General features: G+C 33.3%; 1 protein-coding gene across 1 annotated transcript in view; it reads left to right on the top strand.

Annotated features, from left to right (window-relative positions):
- The first annotated feature begins 216 nt into the window (after positions 1–216).
- LOC126965034 (alkylglycerol monooxygenase-like) overlaps positions 217–23100 on the top strand; it is a 49050-nt gene continuing 26166 nt past the window's right edge. Inside the window, exons 1-2 of the mRNA XM_050808461.1 lie at positions 217–366; positions 18162–18336. Of these exons, the coding sequence (XP_050664418.1) occupies positions 18178–18336 (159 nt within the window). The 5' untranslated portion in view covers positions 217–366; positions 18162–18177. The remainder of the gene's footprint in view (positions 367–18161; positions 18337–23100) is intronic.

The raw sequence follows: 23100 nt of genomic DNA, 5'->3' as shown, positions 1-23100 counted from the left end.
GATGGACAATCAAGAACATTCTAAAATGAAACAGAAAAAAACTCGTGTAATATATTTTAGTCGCTAATGATTTATAAATAATACCAGCCGGTTGATTATAATATTAATTTATAATACTACATCGGCAAGTGGCACAATCTGTGATAATATTATTTTCTTGCACAGTTTATGTAGTAGCGCCGATACAAATAGGACCGACGCAGTCAAGTCTCGTCATTTAGCAATCGGCCTCCAAGGTGCGCGAGAGCATACTTCGTTTACTATCGCATTTATCGCTAACTTCAGTGGCATACAAGTTTATATGGAATATTTGTACGTTCAGTGATCATGTGAATACCCTGACAACGATATTTTCAAGTAATCATTGTAAGTAATCATATAATTCTACTTTGAATATGTCGTATTACGTAAATTATCGTATATCTATATTTATCTACATTTATAAAAAACTAGCTGACTCGACGGAAGTTGTTCTGTAGATAATAAAAAAAAAAACTGTTGTATAGGAATTAGCCAATAATATTTCAAAACATCAAAAAATATTTCGTAAGAAATGCTCCCTGTTGTTATAATGAAATTGTTTCACAGCGGAACTGTCAAACCGTGCGTCCACTAAATTCTCTCATAGAAAATATGTCCATACAAAACAAATATTGAAAATAAAAATAATTATGGGTTCCAAATCGAAATTAAAACTATCCTATCTCTCAAGTTGGACCAAACTGCACTCCATGAAGTAATCCCCATTAAAATCCGTTCATTAGTTTAGGAGTCCATCGCGGACAAACAACGTGGCACGTAATTTATATATATTAAGAAGATTATTTTATTAAACTAGTACTATAAATTACTTTAAAGCATTTAGCACTAACAGATTTAATAAACGTCTTAGTTCACGACTTAATATTTTCATTTCAAATTTCAATAGATGCATGAGATATAAGAATGATGAAAATGGTTGCGTAAGTGAATTTTATTTTTCTTTGGCTAAATTTTTTCTCATAGAGTCATAGGTCACTGACTGATAATATATATAGCTGTTATCTAGAGTATATTACTATGCCAAAAATGCTGAAGCCGGCATCGCACCTCCTGACCTATGGCATTTAGGGCGTCCATGAGCGGCCGGTCTAACTGCTGTTAATTCTCTGCTCATAACTATTCCATCTAAATTATGATAACTAAACATTCACAATTTCTTTAATATATTATGGTTTTGTTGTAATAAAGAATTTATTCGCTTTAGTATGTTTAGAATCGGCTTTTTATAGATTCAAATAGATTGTTATTCAAAAAATATATATTATGTATATGTTCTTTTAAATATTTCATCCTCTACGAACAAAAAAAAACAATGGGAGGACGTATAGCTTACCAGCGATAGAAATTTGTATGGAAATTGTAATTCACGCGTTAAGAATGACTTATCGGGTATATTGGGACAGCTGCAGATAATTGCCAGCTAATTATTGACAGTAGAAGGTAGTAATTTAATATCTGCAGATAGTATATTGGGAACGGACATAAAATACACGAATTGCAGTCTTCAAATATTTTGTTTTTTATTTAGGAATGATATTGATATTAAGTGTCAATATAGAATTAAATATTATTTATTTAAGTATTATTCATTTCTACAAACTGGTCACACTTAAATAAGATTATTATACAAACAACATTATCATTATTGTAACAATAATCGTATCATTTTCCATTAGTGAGTACAATACATAAATCTGCACTATAAAATTATGTACTATTATTTTGTGAAGGTAATCTCTTTAATTACTATGTAGTATCCTAAACTTATTTCATTAATTAAAATTATCTGTTATACATGTTATCAATATTTGCAAATAGAGTCTGCACTCTGCAGTGGCCAAATGGTTGCCCTTATATGAGAAAAATATAAAAAAACAATGTCTGTCAGGTCAGCTAGTATTTATATATATTATGTTAACAAAAATATATATTAAAACAATGACCTAAAACTAAAAACCTTAAAAAATATAATATAATAACTAAAATACACAGGGTTTTTTATTAAATCGACCTAAATCCTTTCAGAGGTTGTACTTTCCATCATTCCTGACTGATTTGACTATGAAACCCCATACCCTAAATTTAACTCTTCTCATGTTATTGCACTTTGAATTTTTTTTACAAAAATTACCTTTTTTGTCTATTGTCCCCTTATTTTTGTGTTTCGTGCCTCTAATTTATTTACTTTTGTGTAGTACATTAGTTAAAAGGAGTCCCGTTACGCAAGGTTACGAAGATACTTTCAGCGTTCCCCCTTTGAATAGGTAGCTAGACTAATTCTTTGTCCGAGGTAGCTGCCAGCTCTTGAGTCTCCTGTGATGTCGACTAAAAAAAAAATTATGTCGTAGGCTTATAACTATCTAGACTTTTAAAATGAATTTGTCCCGTGAAGTGAGGCAAGTAATTGAATGCCAATCTGGTCATACGAAGCCAAATACACGCCAGTACTAGTACTATATTATGTTTTTTTCATGGCAAATAGGGCTGAGACGAACAGGACGTTCAGCTGAGGGTAATTGAGACGTCCTGCCCATTACAATGCAGTGCTGCTCAGGATTCTTGAAAAACCGAAAAAATTTGAGCGGCACTTCAATTGGGCTCGTCACCTTGAGGAGTTGAGACATAGGATGTTAAGTCACATTTGCCGAGTAATTTCAATAGCTACCACGACCTTCAGACCGAAACACAGTAATGTTTACACATTAGTGCTTTACGGTATAAATAGGCACCGTTGTGGTACCCATAATCTAGCCGGCATTCTGTGAAAGGAGCTTCCCACTGATAGATGTAATATGTATATTCTGTGACGACAGAAAAACGTCAAAATAGCTTTATGTTTTGTTTATATTATAGCAAAACGTATATGTGTCACCTTAGCCCAGGGTTTACCTCCAGGGTGGTTTTTTGAGGAGAAATAAAAATGTTAAAAAAAAAACTAAAAAATATGCAAGATCGTACTATGAATTAAAAAAAATAAATGGATTATAATAACGACGACACAGAAAATATTCTGATAGTACTCATGTAAAACATTCACACACACACACATTGTATGTACACACTCATCCCGGAACAAGGAATGAACAGAAGAAATAGGCAGTTTATAGTTACAGCGGTATAGGTTACCAGTACATAATAGTACTTTTCCCCTCAGAAAAAAAAAGTGTGTGTGTACTTATGTATGCACGCGGCGTAACAAAGCAAAAATCATTAAAATTATTTATTGCTCCTGATATTCTACGTTTGTAGAAAGAACAATATTGCAAAAGTCTTACAAAGATGGCTGTGACAATTAGTTATTAATTAACGTATACGGCTGTATGGGCTTGACCCCTTTGCCTGTCCTAATAATGGATAAAGAACCTAAAAAAGAAATAACGAATGTCGCAAACGTCAGAAAATTTTAGGAACCAACTTCAACCTGTTACTTTTGTGTTATAGTGATAGATAGGCGCGCAACTTAAAATTTCACTCTCATAATTTTATCATAACACGCCTAAACAATTATAAAACAATATAAAACTCACACACACGGTTTAATACGATACCCAAATCAATCAACTTTCAACTCATTCATAAGCTATTCATCAAAAAGCATTCAATTCAGTAAAATATATTTATCTGCGTTTTTGCAATGCGAGATCGGGGCCACCCACTACAGGCTAATAAAGGCATTTCATGCTTGAAAGAAAACTCCAACACTAATATTGTTTGTTTTTGTATTTAAGTTTTTTCATAAACAATATTCCATTTCAAAAGCAAGACTAATTTTTCCTCGCCCGGTACCTTTATATATATTTATAATTATATACGTACCACCTCAAGCTATCTAAATAGCAAACTAGTTTCTATATATATAATATAATTATAAGAAAGCTTAAAAAAGGCATAAAAGGCATTTATTTTCTCAAAATGGTTTCCTTTAGAATTCTTTTTGATGTCATTTCTAATATACTAGAACTACTACCGCTTCGGAAGCAAAACAAAACAACAAAAACAAAAGGCGCGCTGAGAGAGAAGAAGGGGCGCAAGAAAAATATACAATATTGTACAGCAATTTTTATCGCTATAAAACAATCATAATCTAGCATATTATTAGCTTCTGGTTTATTTTTTAATTAAATAAATTGTGGTACAAATCTTTAAAGATACTATATGTCAAAGATATATTCTGAGAAGATATTTATGAAGACTTATACAATATACTTGAACATCACAAACAAAACAAAAAAACCCTCATTTAAAAGGCCGGCTGGCCTATTATCTAAGCTGGGCCTCACACTGCATCTTAATCTTATAGTATAAGAAAAAGAGGTATACAAAAGATATTGAAAAAACTGTAAAGGTTACTAAAATAAGTTAGTACCTTTAACCGCTGACGACAAAAATCCACATCAAAGTCTTGTTAAAATAGTTTACATTAATTTACGTCGGTCATATTGTGATACAATGACAGGTCTCGTACAAATAAATAATATTAAGTCAAGGTTATTCAACTCATTACTGCATAATAACATCCATAACAGGTTTGTACGATCTATTCATTGACTAAATAAACTTCGCAACAGTCTGCCTCAATTTTTACATCATTACTAAACTTTGTTAAAATCCATATATCAGTATAATTATTCAATAAAAGTTACAACCATACATAAAACGAATACATAATTGTTGAAGCTAATTTTGACAAAATATACAGAAACTATAAAGGCTTGTGCACATTATTTCGAGCCATCGAATAATAAAAATCTCTCAACCTCAATTTTGTACCATTTTTACTGGTTTATGGCCACTGTTCTAGAACAACATTATACCTAAATAGTAGCTACGCAAAGTGCATAAAATTATTTAATCATCTACCTCTAGAAATAAAAAACTTACCACAGAAACGATTTACTGGACTTCTGTTTAAATGTTTAATCAATAAAACTATTTATAGTGTTAAGGCTTTTTAAAATTTTAATTAAACTTTTTGTATGCTAATTTAAATTAGCCAAATAGAAGACACTACAATAAATTTAAGATCTATAATGTATACTGTATTTGACGCAATAAATAAATTTCATTTCATTTCATTTCTATCAATTAGTTATTCTCTTTGTATTTGAATATGTGCAAAAATGTTAATTGCCAATATAGAACTTAACTAACATAACGGAATTTAAAGTATTAAAAAAATACTGCATCTCTTTTCATGTGACCTTGACCGCGAAACATTAAAAGTAAAGTTTCAAATAAATATCTTATGGTATAAACTTATTTTTATTACAACGGAGATTGAACCCAAAGACTAACTTAAATATTAAATAAACAGGTTAAAAATTTATTATTATTACTAAACGCTAAAACTTTAGAACTTACCAGTGGGAGGCTCTTTTGCACAGGATGCCGGCTAGATTATGGGTACCACAACGGCGCCTATTTCTGCCGTGAAGTAGTAATGTGTGAGTACTACTGTATTTCGGTATGAAGGGCGCCGTAGCTAGTAAAATTACTGGGCAAATGAGACTTTACATGTTATGTCTCAATGTCACGAGCGTAATATTGTGGTGCCATTGAGAATGTTTGGGTTTTTCAAGAATCCTGAGCGGCACTGCATTGTTATGGGCAGGGCGTTACAACTACCATCAGATGAACGTCCTGCTCGTCTTGCCCCTTATTGTCATTTAAAAAAAACATGTATTAAATCTTTGCGTTCTAATCATAATATATCCGACGAATAAAAGCGTGTTACATTCATCTGCCTTTTGCGTGTCTTTAAACTAAGAAACAAAACGCTGAACAAACGTTATGCCCTAAATAACGTGTTGCCCTAATTAAGTAAGTCGCATGTTTTGGAGACTTTGTTATATAACAGAATAATCAATCATAATATTATTTTAAAATAAAAAATATGTTTTTGTCTCAAACATGCCTCTGCATAATTGTAGCGACAGGCGCCGCTTCGCGGTCCAATGACCGACAATTCAAATAAGAACAACAATCTACTTAACCTACTATTTTATTTATCAGTTAACGTTTGAGCGAACGTAAGTTTCAGCTAGATAGATAAATACTTTACTACATCCCAAACAGTCTTAAAATAAAATTTGTCTATCGCGAAGCGATATGTCCCAGACAGCTCAAAGTGCTATTCAATACAAAATTTATTAAAAGTTCTTATTTTGAAATTAGCCTCCGTAAATATATATTATCACATTACAATTCAGATTTTTTTAAATATAAATAATCTAAGAGATTCTCAGTTTTCCACAACACAACAAGTTTATAGTATGATGCATTTAACTGTTCTACTAAGAACCATTCTAATTACTCAGAATAAGTTAATTGAATTTAATAACGCCCTACCCTAATATTGTATAACCTTATATTAAGTAGCCTAAGTTGTTATATAATTTTAAAGATGGGCTGGGAGTCTCTCAGTTGTTCTCCCTGTGCCTTTACAAAGTGATGTAGCTCCATGACGTTTACCAAGTGTTGTTGCAATATATTATATTATTGACACTCCCTATGGTAAATAAATATATTTCTATTTCCTACCTGCTCGCTAAAACTATAGACCAAATTCACTTAGGAATAAATATTACCTTCTGTAACTCCTCTCTTCTCACAAAAAAAAAAAATTAATTGAAATCTTTTCAGATATCTTGGAAGCGTTTGATGAGAAACACAGACACAGATAGATTAATTATATAAAAAATAACACTATCGATACGCAATCACTATGATTGTAAAATACATCCTTAGATTATTAATATGTAGATACGAGTCTCTTGCAAAACAGGCCAGGAATAATATTTTTGTGTGCGTGATAAGCTACGTCTTACACTCGCGATTTGGAAGACACTTTGTGTTAGTGTGCGTTCATTCCTCACAATAGAGGTTAATTCTAAACAAATTTTTTTTCCACGTTTTCACAGCGGTCATAGTTTATCTAGACTTAAAATGACCTAGGAATGCATCGTTTACATCTTACATCTACAGACACAGGCACATCTAAACCAATCTGATTTATAAAATAAATACAAATGAATTTAAACATTAACAGTTTTAAACTCCATTAAAGTTGTTATTTAAAATTGCTCGTTATCATATTTTGAAGATAATTTAATTCAATCGTATATTTTAACGTTGTTTATGAACTTTGAGATAAATTCGTTAATCATACTGTATTGAATTAATTACTAATTTATGGACTGTGATAATTAACATAACAAATAATATGTTCAATTATGAATACTTTGCTGTATATTGAGATACAAAAGTTAAAAACAAACTATTTATAACGTATTTGACCTGTTCTAGAAGTGTTTATTAGCATAATTTAACATTTTTGGTTCCGACTCTCAAATCAGATGTTGCAAAATCAAAGCGCTTCAAAGTAATAAATTCAAACTTTAACGGCCTTACAAATAAACTTGGTATAAAGTTATAACTGATGATAAACAAAGAGTATGCAAAATGTTTACAATATCGTTGACAACACTATCAATAAAATGATAATTCTGAAGTTTTCCGAATGACAAGCTGCATTGCAAATAAACGCGGGAAACGTAGAACGTCCGAATTAACCAATCGTAGCATCTCTAAACATTTTGCATTCATTTGGTTTATGATTTGTTATAACCGTGGTTATAACTACTATGCCAATTTTATTTGTAAGGCCGTTAGGGTTTGATATATAGTATAATTTATAGTAATATAGTTTATTCTTTATTACTTTTTATGAAATATTTGAAATTTAAAACGCTTTTAATATTGACACGATTCATGTATATATATATTTTTTATGAAAATAAGGGACGAGACGAGCAGGACGTTCAGCTGATGGTAAATGATGCGCCCTGCCCATTACAATGCAGTGCCGCTCAGGATCTGCGCTCGTCAGCTTGAGACATAAGATGTTAAGTCGCATTTGCCAAGTAATTTCACTATCTACAGCGCCATTCAGACCAAAACACAGTAATGCTTACACATTACTGCTCTACGGCAGAAATAGGCGCCGTTGTGTTACCCATAATCTAGCCGGCATCCTGTGCAAAGGAGCCTCCCACTGGTATTGCTTGCAGCATCTTATCAAACTAATTTGCTATGTATATTACATCCATTGTAAATTACTATCTTGGATTAAACTTTCTTCTCACGAGCTCTCCTTTTTCCGAACATACAGTACATTCAGTAAATTACTTAAATATTTTAATATCTATTTAAAAGCGCTTCGTTTACAATTAAATTATCTAAATTGAATAAAGTTGCCCAGCATGTAGTAATAAAACTTAAGAAGTAGTAACTAAAAACTATTTCATAGACGAAAATACCCCATATAAGCCCAAGTCTTTCCAGTCTGCAGCTATTTGTGATTATATCTTACCAAAATTCACCTTTATTTGTAAAACAAAGGCGGTTCTACAATAAGTATTATTTATATAATATTAGCTGACCCAGCAAACGTTACATTGCCATATAAAGTAATAAAAAAATTCAATAATTAAAATTTTTAGGGTATAAAAATAGATGACGACCGATTCTCAGAACTACCAAATACATAAAATGTATCGTACTACAATAATCATTATATTCGATTGCCATATTGCAACTTTATTGCGTGGCTGTGGATGGATTAGAATAATATTAAAATCGCGATACAAAAGTAACTGTTGATCGTAGATGGGTGAAAATTCGAAGTTGTATGTATTTTTTAATGTTGAATCATAATTAAACAAATTTAAAAAAAATGCCAAAAAAATTAAAAAAGAAAATTTGGGGTGGACCACACTTAACATTTAGGGGGATGAAAAATAGATGTTTTCCGATTCTCCACCCTAGCCGATATGCGCGCTAAGATTCACGAAAATCGGTCGCGCCGTTTCGGAGGAGTTCAATTATATTCAACACCGTAAACGAGAATTTTATATATTAGATGTTAAATTATCGCATTATATACTTACTCCATTCTGAGATTCTATGCCTTATTAATAGTTAATTAGAGTGGCTTGCTGTATCTTAAGTGTATATTCTCGTAATTTCAAAGACCAAACCTGTACTGCAGGCTTTCTATTTCACTGGCCTAAGCTGCAGGCTACATAGGATATTAAACATGTTTGTTGCATGCCGCTTGGCTTGTTGAAACCTAATTTCACTTACTAGTAACTACAACTTTCGCATTGACAAGTAAATGTAATCGATCTTACGGCCGTTCCCAATACACAATCTATAGATAGAGATGAATTACTACCTTCTACTGTCAGTAATTAGCTGTCAATAATCTGAAGATGTTCTAATATACCCAATTAGTCATTCTTATCGCCTTATATTGGGACGCATGAATAGCAATTTTCATACAAACTTATATCGCTGGTAAGCTATACGTCGTCCCGTTGACAGATAGCTTGTTGGGATAAGGTGAGCTACTGGGACAGAATATTCAACGATAGTTACGATTTTTATCTCAGTTAAGAGATAGACTGAATATTTGGAACGGCCGTTAGATGTTATTCGCTTGAGTGACAGATCGCGACCTCCTTATAATGATTTTAATACCGTTAGTTAAATTGAAAATTATTCGGTTCGTATATGAATGAATTTTTAGGTTTAACTTTTAGCATTTCAATACAAACATATCTCAATATTGTTAAAAATGATGATAAAACGTATAAAACAGTGTCAATTGAAAATGTGCACTTTCGATCAACCGACACATTAATAATATTTCTGGTAATGGTTAATGGTACCTCTTAGGCACGTAGATATAATATATTGCAAGCTCAGTTGACCGCGAATTTGATGGGTGTGCGCAACATCGACACAATGAATTTTATACTGGATAGTTCTGGAAGCTCATCGAACGGTGATGACAATGCGGAATGTGACACTATCTTGTCATAAATGCTACGAAAGAAGAAAAATGACAGAGCAAGGATATCAAATGATATACAGTTCAGAGGAAAACGTGGTGATTTGAAACTTTTTAAAGATGATGGAGTGGGGTGATAAAAAAAAACGAATCGCTGTGATTGCATAACACAAAGTAGATATGGAGATAAAAGCAATTTTTAAAACTGCTTGAATTGACCACGTTCTATTTGACAACAGTCTGTTGAAAATTTAATTGATATGCGGGAACTTTGCATAGCGAATTAATTTAAGAAGATCGGAATTAACAAACGTATTTAATATATTAAACATGCTCAATGTTATTTTGTTTTTAAACGTACTATTTCCGTCTTCCTCATAGACTTATCGTTACTATTACCGTTCTGATGAATCAACGGTATGCATAATTTATTTAACATTAATATCGCAAACATGTATCCATTGACAAGGAAACTTAAATAATCAATACCAGTGGAAGGCTCCTTTGCACAGGATGCCAGCTAGATTATGGGTACCACAACGGCGCCTATTTCTGCCGTGAAGCAGAAATGTGTATGCATTATTGTGTTTAAGTCTGAAGGGCGCCGTAGCAAGTTAAATTACTTGGAAAATGAGACTTAACGTCTTATGTCTCGAGGTGACTAGCGCAATTGTAGTGCCGATCGGAATTTTTGGATTTTTCAAGAATCCTGATCGGCACAGAATTGTAATGTGCAGGGCGTATCAATAACCATTAACTGAACGTTCTGCTCGTCTCTTCCCTGATTGTCATAAAAAAAATTTCGTCCTTTACTACTAAGTGTAAATGTACTCTGGAATAAGTTTCCTTGTGCGGTATCTCTAGGACGACACGATCAAAAATTTTTTTCTAAAATGCCGACAAAACACCTGCGATTCCTCTGTTGTTGCAAGAGAATGGGGGCGTCTGTGATCGCACATTAACATCAGATGATTTGTCTTTCATACAAAAGAAGGTATAAGTAAATTTGATATTACAAACAGACAGCTAAATGCTATTAAAATATATACATTTTAGAAACGTGTAATACTTATACGAGAATAACAAGCACTCTATAAAGACAGCAAAGTAATAAATTACTGTTAATTACACTGTAATATAAACATGCGATAGTAATAAATTGTAATGAAGTTTTTATGTTCAGGGGGTCTGATATTACTCTTGTTTGCAGTATGTGCAATGGCGTTAGTGCAACCGCTATCTCCTTATCACATCTGTCAATATTTACATGATAATAAACTACAATATTGTATGCATCGTACAATTAAGTTCTATACGCAGCACATACTATTCGCAGTCTGATAGCGGCACGGCAAAAGTGTGCTTAAAGACCATTGTACACTTTTCGGCCGTTCCCAATATACTAGCTACAGATGGAGATAAATTACTACCTTCTACTGTAAGTCAATTAACTGTCAATAATCTGAAGCTGTTCCAATATACCCGATAAGTCATTCTTATCACCTTATATTCGGGCGCGTGAATTGCAATTTCCATACAAACCTTCTATCGCTGGTAAGCTATACGTCGTCCCATTGCCTGACAGCGTGTGGGGAGAAGGTGACCTACCGTCGATAAGTTTATTGGGACAGAAAAGTCAACGAGAATTACGATTTATATCTCAAGTAAGTGATAGACTGAATATTGGGAACGGCCGTTAGTCGTCTGTCAACTGTCACTGTCTGAATCAAAATATCTGAACTGAATATATGTATAACATTAGTCCTTATTGACCAAAAATAACTGGAGTAAATGCGCCAGTGTAGAGATATGGCAGTCGAAGCTTATTGTGGAATTTTTGGAATGTTCCATATGGCTTTGTTTTTATATGACGTGATTTGTCTGTACTTATACATAATATGTATAGAACGTCATTGGTATCGTAAGATTCCCCGCGCTATGGGCCCCACGGGCCAAGTATCTCAACAACAAACGGCACAAAGATGTAAATCTCACTGAGACCGACATATTTGTGATGTTTGCTGTCTTCGGCAGTCGAAGCCGTAGCCCCAGCACCAACTCACGTAACTTGGACATGAGAAGCAGCCAGAGTGTCGACGCAAGTCACGTCGCACACCAGCGCCCTTCCCCGTGCGCAATGCACCAGCTTCATTCCATCAGGACGCTTGCCATTTGCCTCTAAAGCAGCTGGTATATTAAGAGCGGCAAATGCCCTGCGGATGACTTCAAAAATACTGGCGTGACGACTGGTACGGCCTGCCCATTTAAAGCAGGATTACCTGTGACGACCAAGAGCTTCTATTAAATCTTATTTTGTTTTTCCAATCATAAAACATAAACTTCTTGACCAAACAATATAGGATAGAGTAAATTTTCACATATAAATAAATGTATCGCGCCATTTACGAGATGTTCAACATCGAACAAACATGAGAGTTATAAATACGCAAACAACACAATACATTTAGATAAAGCGCAAATTTATTATCATTATTGATATATTATTAATGACCGAGAATTATGTTCCATTCAAGATATTTCACAATGATTACAACGATACATAGTATAATATATATAACACTTATCTACAACTAGTTGCTGCCCGCGACGTCGTCCACGTGGACGCTATAACACTATGCCTGCATCTAAAATGGTAACACCGAATTATTATTAATATTCGTGCAAAAATTTTAATAAAATCTTTGGGTTTAGCCCGGACACACGTACAGACAAACAGACGAAAATTCTGTAAAGTTTTTAGATTTGGTATTGTTTGTTGAACATATAGCAAGTTTTCTTTAGAAAAAATAAACCCAAATAGTCATTTTTAAGTTTTAAACTTCAAAAGCATAGAACTTTCATACGAATACGAAGAATTACGAAGTAATACTACTCTTCCCCCAACGCACATTTCACCCTTTAGGGGAGTATTATGTGAAACTGTTTCTTATTAGACACTTATATCCATTAGGAATACATAAAGACATTATAAACTTTCCTATACAAACTACCATCCCCCATTTTATCACTCTTAAGGCGTAATTTTCGAAAATAACTTATACAGCTTTTTATTATTTAAAACTAATAACCTAAGTGTTGATTTTCACGTCTCTAACTTCAAAAATATAGGACTTTCATACAAACTTCCAACCCCATTTTCATGCCCTTAGGGGGAATTTTGTCAAAATCGTTTCTTATCCGATACTTTCTCGATAAAAGCAACTTTTAAATTTCAAGTCAAGAATAATAATACTAAACATTTCCTATACAAACTTTCTTCCCCTATTTTAAAACCAAATTTTGCCAAAATAACTTTTATGGATTTTTATTACTGATAGCCTAAACGCTGATTTTCACGTCTCTAACTTCATAAACATGGGACTCGCATACAAATTTCCAACCCCTATTTCACCCACTAAGGGGGGTAATTTCTCAAAACCGTTAACTGACACCTAGGTCCTAAAAGGAATCTACCCTTCAAATTTCAAGTTTGTATGTAGCCTTTATAGTTTCTGAGATGTCGTATGTAGTCATTGAGTGAATCAGTAGTATTTCTCTTTTATTGCACGCTTTATTTTAGCGTCACCTGTATGTATGTTTGTTTGTAGCCGACTCATTTGGGCGCGATTTTGACCCACTTTATGTGGCCAGATTTAGTCCAAACTTCATAGATTTCAATGGAGGATCGATGACAATACTACAATCATTAATTTATATAATTTTCATCTATCGTTTTTCTATTTTTCAGTTCGGTTTTCGTGTTTCTTTTAGTTTTTTGTTATCTATTATTTATATATATATATTTCTGTATTTAAATATAGTAAATATTATTATTCTGTTTATAAGTATACCAAAATTTATCAAAATTAATCCATTCTTTTGCGCGTGAAAAAATAACAAACATACACACACACTCACAAAGTTTTGCCTTTATCTCTAACAAACTCTTGAAATCAGAAACATATTTTTTTAAGTATTTCTTTATTTAAGGCTCAAATTTTCATATCTACACGAAAAATGCGTAATGATAGCCATTATTTATAGATGTCGGAAGAATGTACAAAACAAATCTTCAACGACCTTGTCGGCAGAAAAAACTAAAATATTTGTATGTTGAAGAAATGTATTCGTTTGAAATATTTTGCTTTTAAAGTTAAACTAATGATATACTTTTTTAAATATATTTCACACATAGTAAAATGTGTTTTTTTCAAAATAGGTTTTTGAAATAAATTATTAAATGATAAAATGTACCCCATTTGAAAGGGTCTTAACCTGACATGAAATTTGCGAAAGAAACTCAGGGGGCCTATTTTTTATAAGCTATTCGTAACAAATAAAATTCCTTTATTCATTCAACAGCTCTTAAATACGGCTACTCCAATCCGAAGGTGTATGTGTGTGTGAATTCATTCATAAAATCATTACTACAAAAACGTTTTTTCAACAATAGCTTAGAATTTCGCAATGCTACGAGAATACAATGTTGGATACAAAAGAATACCGTGCTTATTTACTATAGCTGCCCGCCAACACAAGCTTTTGATTACCAAAAAAAGGTCGGAGCTATAAATTCTCTTACGCAGGAAATCATAGACATACAAAACAAGGTAGGATTTGACTCTTTTAGGTACGTTTAAGAGATCATAGACAAGAAGAGGTCGAATCTTAAAATTTCTTACTTTTAAGAAATCGTAAGAATGTATTCAGGTTTTTTTTTGTTCTGGAAAGTCGTGTGTTTTGTTATAGTCTAATAAATGGATTAGTTTGTTTTGGTTGTACATCACAATGATGGACAAAATTAAATTATAATCTTTAGATTTGTGAATATATATTGTAACAAGCTTAATTATTTTCAAAAAATACGCATTGGATGTTATTGTCGCAATTTATTTAAGAAATTGTAGCACCTATACATAGTCTATTGAATACGTTGGATGAGGGCATCGCAGGACCGATCGTCGTGGAAATATTTGGGGGTGGCCTTTGTCCAGCAGTGGATGTCTTCCAGCTGATGATAATAATGATAATGATGAGACGTGTTAACGAGATTTATGTTGTTATGTTTGTTAAAACTTTAATAGGCGTTCCTTCTTTTTTCTCGCCTCAAAGTTGTGTAGCCATTCTCATATTTAATATTCAAACGAAAATCGCTGCACATTTCTGTTCTATTAATCATTTATTAATAAAGAATAGAGAGCCATTTTTTTGTTCGATTATACTGCAAAAACTACGGAACCGATCGGAAAAACACTTATACCATAAGATACAGCGTGTTTCGTAGAAGGTTTTAGTATATAATATGTTGGTGATTACGTATCTGGAACCTATATTTTTTAATAACGTTGGATTACGTACACAACACACAATAAGCGGTCGCGGTGCACTTAATTTATATGGCAAAACCACGTTTGCCAGCGCAGCACTTGTATGAAAATATATAAACTAGGCGAGGCTTAAACGCGAGTATTTGTGTCAGTTAATTGAACCGAACTGACTCTATTAGTCAATCCTTTTTTTACGGCCCCAATGTAATGTAGAATGAAAAGTACCAAGAAATATATGATTTCCTAGCTGACGCAGCAAACATTATTTTGCCATATAAATTAATAAATAAAAAAATTTGGAGTATAAAAAAATAGATAACGACCGATTCTCAGACATACCAAATATACATATAAATTAATGCATATGAAAATACATATAAATTAAATTGTATTTATAAAGTAAACATGAAAATTTATCTAGTGCAATAATTGTGTTCGACTGCCATCTTCCAACCCTACAAATACACATATTTCCTTTCCTTCACTCTATATCTCAATATATCCATATTACTTACGTTATACGTTTATACGTTACGGTAACTGATTTTAAATTAAAAGTCATAAACAATCAGCCACGCTTCGCATTAGCTACTTGGTATTTTAAATATTAAACCACTAACTAACGCACAAATCAAAATTGATCATGTATTATTGGGCTGTCACGTTGTTTAAATGATAGTATACTGTAACGGCCGTTCCCAATGTACTATCTACAGATAGAGATAAATTACTACCTTCTACTGTCAGTAATTATAATAATAATATTGACACACTTTTACACAAATTATCTTGCCCCAAACTAGGCATAGCCTTGTACTATGGGTACAAGACAAAGTTATATTTAATATAATATACTTACTTAAACATACATATAAACATCCATGACTCGGAAACAAACATCTATATTCATCATATAAATGATTGCACCTACCGGGATTCGAACCCGGGACCTCTAGCTTAGTAGTCAGGGTCACTAACCATTTGGCTATATGGGTCGTCGAGTAAATAGCAGTCAATAATCTGATGCTGTCCCAATATACCCGATAAGTCATTCTTATCACCTTATATTGGGACGCGTGAATTGAATTTTCCATACAAACTTCTATCGCTGGTAAGCTATACGTCATCCCATTGACAGACAGCGTGTACGGATAAGGTGAGTTACCGTGGATAAGTTTATTGGGACAGAAAAGTCAACGACAGTTACGATTTTTATCTGAAGTAAGAGATAGACTAAATATTGGAAACGGCCGTAAGACTGTAGTGAGAACTAACTCTATAGATGTGATTTACGTTATGAAACGTTTAATCGTTATAATGATTAATAACTGTTAATTTTTTTTTAAGATTATCTTGATAGAAATAACAAAAAACGTTGTTCTTATCAAATAGGGAACAGGCTGTAGGTCATCATAAAAACAAAAGATTTTCCATTCAAATATAAACAATAACTGCCTAGATAATAGACACATTATCTCAACTTAACAACAACTATTATTCCTATACATTATTAAGAATTAACTTATCTTTAGAACATTATATTAATCAGGTTTGTTACCGATTGGTATATGAAGTTATATTTATATATCGATGAGTGAGTTATTTTTTTAATTTCAAATTTTATTATTCTGAGGTAATTTTTTGAAGCACAGTTTGACAGTTCTGCTGTGACATTTCTTTAAAGGGAAAAATGTAATAATCTTTGTACTGATTTATCTTCAAAATTTCGTAATAAACAAAAAGAATATAAATTTATATACATTTTAATTCTTAATGTTTCTATTTTCTTAATCTTTTTTTTATGGAATAGGAGCGTACAAACGAATACAGGCGAATACAAACGAGCGTACGGGTCACCTGTTGTTAAGTGATCACTGCCGCCCATAGTCTTAGGAATAACAGGAGCGTTGCCGGCCTTTAAGGAAGGTGTACGCACTTTTTTTGAAGGTCGCCATGTCGTATCGTCCCGGAAACACCGCACAAGGAATTTCATTCCACAGCTTTGTAGTGCGTGGAAGAAAGCTCCTTGAAAACCGCACTGTGGAGGACCGCCACACATCCAGATGGATCTTTATGATTTTCGTATTGAATAAACACATTGAATACGATAGACAAACATGTCTACATAGTTCATTTTGAAATGTTCTATGATCAGATAGTATAAGCTAGGCTGAATACATGTACCTACTTATGTGTATTTTTTTTTTAAAGAAAGAGATGTAATGTCTTGACATCTAGTCTGAATTTAATATGCGTTAACAATCATTGTCACTGTTATGACATCGACAGTTTAAATATGTGTTTGTTTTGGTGAAGCAAAGTGCACCGGTTGCCAGCTAGTAATATATATTTTAATATAAATAAGTAAAAGCCCATTATCCTGAACAGGACAACAGGATACATGTAAGTCCATTGTGCTTCTTGTCAAAGACCTCCTCTAACAGTTTCCATTAAACCATGGTCTTCAATTTGAACCAACTTTAAGCTTGACCACGTAATCCCTATGTTTTTGCTGCCAGTCTCTACTACTTTAACCGTCTATAGGGTACCAATCTGACAAAAATTGTCTCCACTTTTTTATGTAAAAGAAGGACAAACGAGCGTACGGGTTACCTGGTGTTAAGTGATCACCGCCGCCCACATTCAATTCTTTTTTCGATATACATACTTTTTCCAGTGTGTACGTAGTAGTAACGTACTGCACATACACCTTTTTTAAATGCCGGCAACGTTCCTGTGATTCCTCTGGTGTTGCAGTAGACTGTGGGCGGTCGTGATTACTCAACATGACCGTATTGAATATATGAATTTGACCCGTACGCTCCTTTGGCCTACTTTTCCGTAAAACATGTCGCCATGAACACAGTCCATCTCCAGTAAATATTAATAACATACATACAGATAAAATATGATCAAGTAAAAATAAATTTTTGTTTCAGATAAGTTAAACTAAAAATGGCTTCAGAAATGCTGTACAGTAACACAACAGTAGAGAATGGATTCTCAGAAATGGTCAAAGGTCATATAAAGGGCCTAGGGCGAATGTTCTACATACATTCTCCTGAAGAAACATTGTACGAAAAGGCAGAAGATGTGCCAAATTTCTTTAGACAGGTAAAGATAGGTTTTTAATTGAGATTTTTCTATGACAATAAGGGATGATATGAGCAGGATGTTCAGCTGATGGTATAATTGACACGACCTACCCATTACAATGCAGTGCCGTTGTCGTTTCTTGAAAAAAAAAAAATAAGAGACGAGCAGGGCGTTCAGCTGATAGTAATTTATACACCTTGCCTATTACAATCCAGTACCGGTCAAGATTCTTGGAAAAATCCAAAAAAAAATAGCGACTCTATAGTTGCGCTCGTCACCTTAATACATAAGATGTTCAGTCTCATTCGTCCAGTAATTTCACTAGCTACAGCGCCCTTCAGACCGAAACACAATAATGTTTACACATTACTGCTTCACGGTAGAAATAGGCACCGTTGTGGTACCCATAATCTATCCGGCATCCAGTACAAAGGTACATTTCGGCGATTGATATCATATTATGCAAATTAATTCAACTGTGACAATAACAGCTGTTAATTACACTATAATTAATAAAGGTCCACTTACACTAAAACATGTCGCATAATAAAAATATTATTTTTGTGATTGGAATTCTCAAATGGCGCAACAACCAATCGATTTATTCAAGGCCTATTTCGTCAATATGAATATGTAATTAAAAAGAATGTTGTTATTACTTGTAATGTTATTAACAAGTTATGTTATTCATACAGTAGTAACGGAACTAGAATTGTTTTTTTTTTAATTATTTGTTTGTCTTTCACACACGCGTAGGTACATGTGACTTAACTTGTACACAATGTGCCTTTTTTCTTCATCAAGGGCATACGTCGTAGCGCAAACACTGCGCGCGTGAGGCATGCCTTTAACGCATGCGCGATAACGATTGAAAGCAAAGCGCGCGCTGTGTTAACCGTTTTCCCGTGCCGCATGGAATTCTGTGCCACAAATCGTTCAACAACAACGATGGAACTTTTTTTTTATAACGATAAAGAGCGAGACGAGCAGGACGTTCAGCTGATGGTAATTGATGCGCCCTGCCCATTACAAAGCAGTGTTGCAGGTTTCTTGAAATAAAGAGAAATGCTGAGCAGTTGTAGTAACTGAACTCGTCACCTTGAGACATAAGATGTTAAGTCTCATTTGCCCAGTAATTTCACTGGCTTCAGACCGAAACACAGTAACGCTTACGGCAGAAATAGGCGCCGTTGCGGTACCCATAATATAGCCGGCATCCTGTGCAAAGGAGCCTCCCACTGGTAATTAGCGTTACGTTCGTTAACTCATTCAATTATTGGAAACGCCAAACAGCAAATAAATAGAATTATGAATGAGTTGAAGTTGAAAAGACAGTAATTGGTATTCATCATATAAGCTGGAAGACGTCAATTGAACAAAGGTCTCCCCCAAAAATCTCCTGCGATGAGCTCCTACGATGATCCTGCGCTGCCCTCATCCAACGTCTTCAAGGGATCTTGACCAGATCGTCGGTCCATCTCGTGGGGGGCTTACCAACGCTGCGTCTTCCGGTACGTGGTCGCCATTCGGGGACTTTACTACCCCACCTGTCATCTGTTCGTTGAGCTATGTGCCCTGCCCACTGCCACTTCAGTTTCGCAATCAACTGGGCTGTATCGGTGACTTTGTTTCTCCTACGAATCTCATCATTTCTGATTCGATCTCGCAGGGAAACTCCTAGAATAGTCCTCTAGAGCCCTCTGAGCAAACATGAGGTTTCTCATCAGGCCCTGTCGGTATTAGTAGCAGAGTATTTTTGAAGTGAAAACTTCTTTATATGCTTTCAGCACTTTATTTTGATGGAATTGAATGAGACTCGCCTGTTACGTAAGACTATGTAACTCTCGTTCAGCTCTAGAACTTTTTTTTTTATGAAAATAAGGGATGGGACGAGCAGGACGTTCAGTTGATGGTAATTGATACGCCCTACCCATTACAATGCAGTGCCGCTCAGGATTCTTGAAAAACCCACAATTTCTGAGCGGCGCTACAGTTGCGCTCGTCACCTTGAGACATAAAATGTTAAGTCTCATTTGCCCAGTAATTTCACTACCTACGGTGCCGTTCAGACGGAAACACAGTAATGTTTACACATTACTGTGTTTCCGTCTGAACGGAATTAACACTAAGGAAACTCAAAATATTTAGATAAATGTTATTTTATTAAGATTTAATTTTCATCGACAATCCCCTAGACCTGCCTGTTTTTTTTTAAATATTTATTAAGCTCTGGAGATTTCTACATCTTTGATCATTTATACGTCTTGATAGAGCCTCTTGCTATTACTAGACAACCGATGAAAGATTATTACATTAGTGTGCGTGACAAGCTACGTCTTACACTCGTGGTTTCTATGTCAGTCTGTGGTAGTGCTTTGCTCAAAATAGAGGTTAACAGTCAACCTCAATTTTTTCGACATTTTCACAGCTGCCACAATCACGACATTAAATAATAACCACTTCATATTATATAGTTGTAATAATATTAAACATCTACCAGGATGAAAAAATAATTACTGAAAAGTTTAATTAAACAAGATTTTGAAAACAAATTAACTATTGATACTTCAAACATTGGAAAGGCTCTTAAATATAATTAGAAACGAAATGAATTTCTAGGCATGGATTATTTTCTGTAAAAAGAGAAATCATTTGTCGTTAGATATAATTGTGACAAAGAAAATTTGTTGCTCGTCATTGTAGCCGATTCTAATTGGCAACTTAATGAAGCAAATGAGGTTTGTTTATTTATTTAAGATGTACCAACAATAACTCAACTTAACATTAACAATTGATTTGCACTTACATACTTATTCTAGGTTGGTTATTCTAATTAGGTACATACACATAATTATGATAAAATTATGTAACTTAGTAATAAATCTTAATTCTAGAAACTGTACAATGTAAATAATTATAAAGTGGTAAGTGTGAAATTTAAAAAAATAAAAGTAAGAATTAATAAATCATTAACAATCTAATACAAACTAGTATGTACCATGGTCGTTATTTTTTTGTAAAACTTTTTCTATATGACTTAAACGTGTCGTGAAACATGTCAACTTCATGAACGTTGATATCATTGAATGTTGTAGATATTCTATTATAAGGACCGTATTGTTTCACATTCGTTCTAGAGTAATTATTTGAAAATATTTTACAAATCGGTTGTCTTGGTAAACATCTTGCAATGGAGAAATTTAAGTTAGGTATTATATTAGGTTCTAAGGATCCGTGTATAATTTTTAAAACATATGAAACATATATGTTTGTTCCTTGATTTAAAAGGTTTTTATCTTATTTTACTTACAGCTAAGTTATTAAAGAGTGCATAATTAAATTCTGAAGCCTAATTACAAAATTTCACTAATAATATACTTATAAGATTGAAAATAAACACAAAAGAATTAAAGTAGTGTAAACACGTAAGAAACACTTAATAGAATTTAGCTAGAATGGCCAGCTGAGTAAATAATATTATATTATTAATAAAATAGTTATTGTACGCGATGAATCAAAGAAAGATTTGGATATTATCTTCTCAAAAATTTATATTTCGTCTGTCATAACAGGATTACAATACTTTCTTGTGATGAATGAATTAATAGATGAAGAATGAAGTATGATTCACAGAGTAGGTATACAATTGATTTAAGTTGTCTTTAGTGTTAATTCCGACAATATTTGTTTTTAAACAATTCAACACTGGCACGAGACTCGTGCCAGATTTTGGCGAGATAACACGTCCTAAGGATGTCTCGTGTAGAGGCGAAACACGTATCGAATTGTTTAAAAACAAATAGTGGCGGAATTAACACTAAAAAAAACTTAAATCATTTGTATAATTATGGATTTCCGCAAAGTAACGCCTACTTCAATAAATTTTCACAGAGTAGGTGACGAAGTAATATTTGAGTTATGTGATGGGTCAAGGTGTATGGCTTGATATAATAATATAATTAAATTCAATACAGTGGATGATAGGAAATATGGCTATGGATATAATTAAGTAGTTTACACAATAAAGTTATTTGAGTAGCTTGGTAATTCACGCACGTATAAAAAATGTAACTTTTAGCAGTTTCTTATGCATTTAGTGGCGTATGAAAAAAAATGGTTCCCTTCTTACGTACACGTTAATAAAAGGCATAAAAGGCATTTATTTTCTAAAAATTGATTCCTTTAGAATTCTTTTTGTTGTCATTTCTAATAACTACTAGATACTACTACCGCTTCAGAAACAATTGGCGCTCTGAGACAGAAGAAGCGGCGCAAGAAACTCTCCCAGCATTCTTTTTTTGCGCTCTTTTCAATAAAAATACAATAGTGTACAGTCATTTCTATCGCTATAAAATAATCACAGTCTAGTCCCAGGCTGTCCGATCATTTAGATATTCAGCAGTAGAGTAATAGGATTTACGACAGAGCCATTATTTTGTAAAACATTTAAATTTATTTATAGATAATGTCTGAACAGTGGCTGGGACTTTATTATAGAAGTGTATACATTTACCCTTAAAGCTATTATGTATCTTATTTTTAATAATTCCAAACAATCAAATATCAATTACTATCTACTGCAATCAAATATCTACTGGAAATCCCGGAACATAGCCTCAAACGTATCCAATGAAATATGGCCAACACATTTGAAAGATAACCAAATATTGACCCAAATATTGGATTTCACTTCAATTAAGGCTATGTTTCAATTCAATCAAGGGTATATTTCTATGGGATATGTTTCCACAGAACAGTTGGTCTTTAACACGACTCAGTTAT

The sequence above is a fragment of the Leptidea sinapis genome, chromosome 6 (genome assembly GCF_905404315.1).
Source record: "Leptidea sinapis chromosome 6, ilLepSina1.1, whole genome shotgun sequence".
In the NCBI taxonomy this organism is placed as follows: Eukaryota; Metazoa; Arthropoda; class Insecta; order Lepidoptera; family Pieridae; genus Leptidea; species Leptidea sinapis.
Note: the sequence above shows the minus strand (reverse complement) of the source record. Positions and strands in the feature narration are given on the sequence as shown.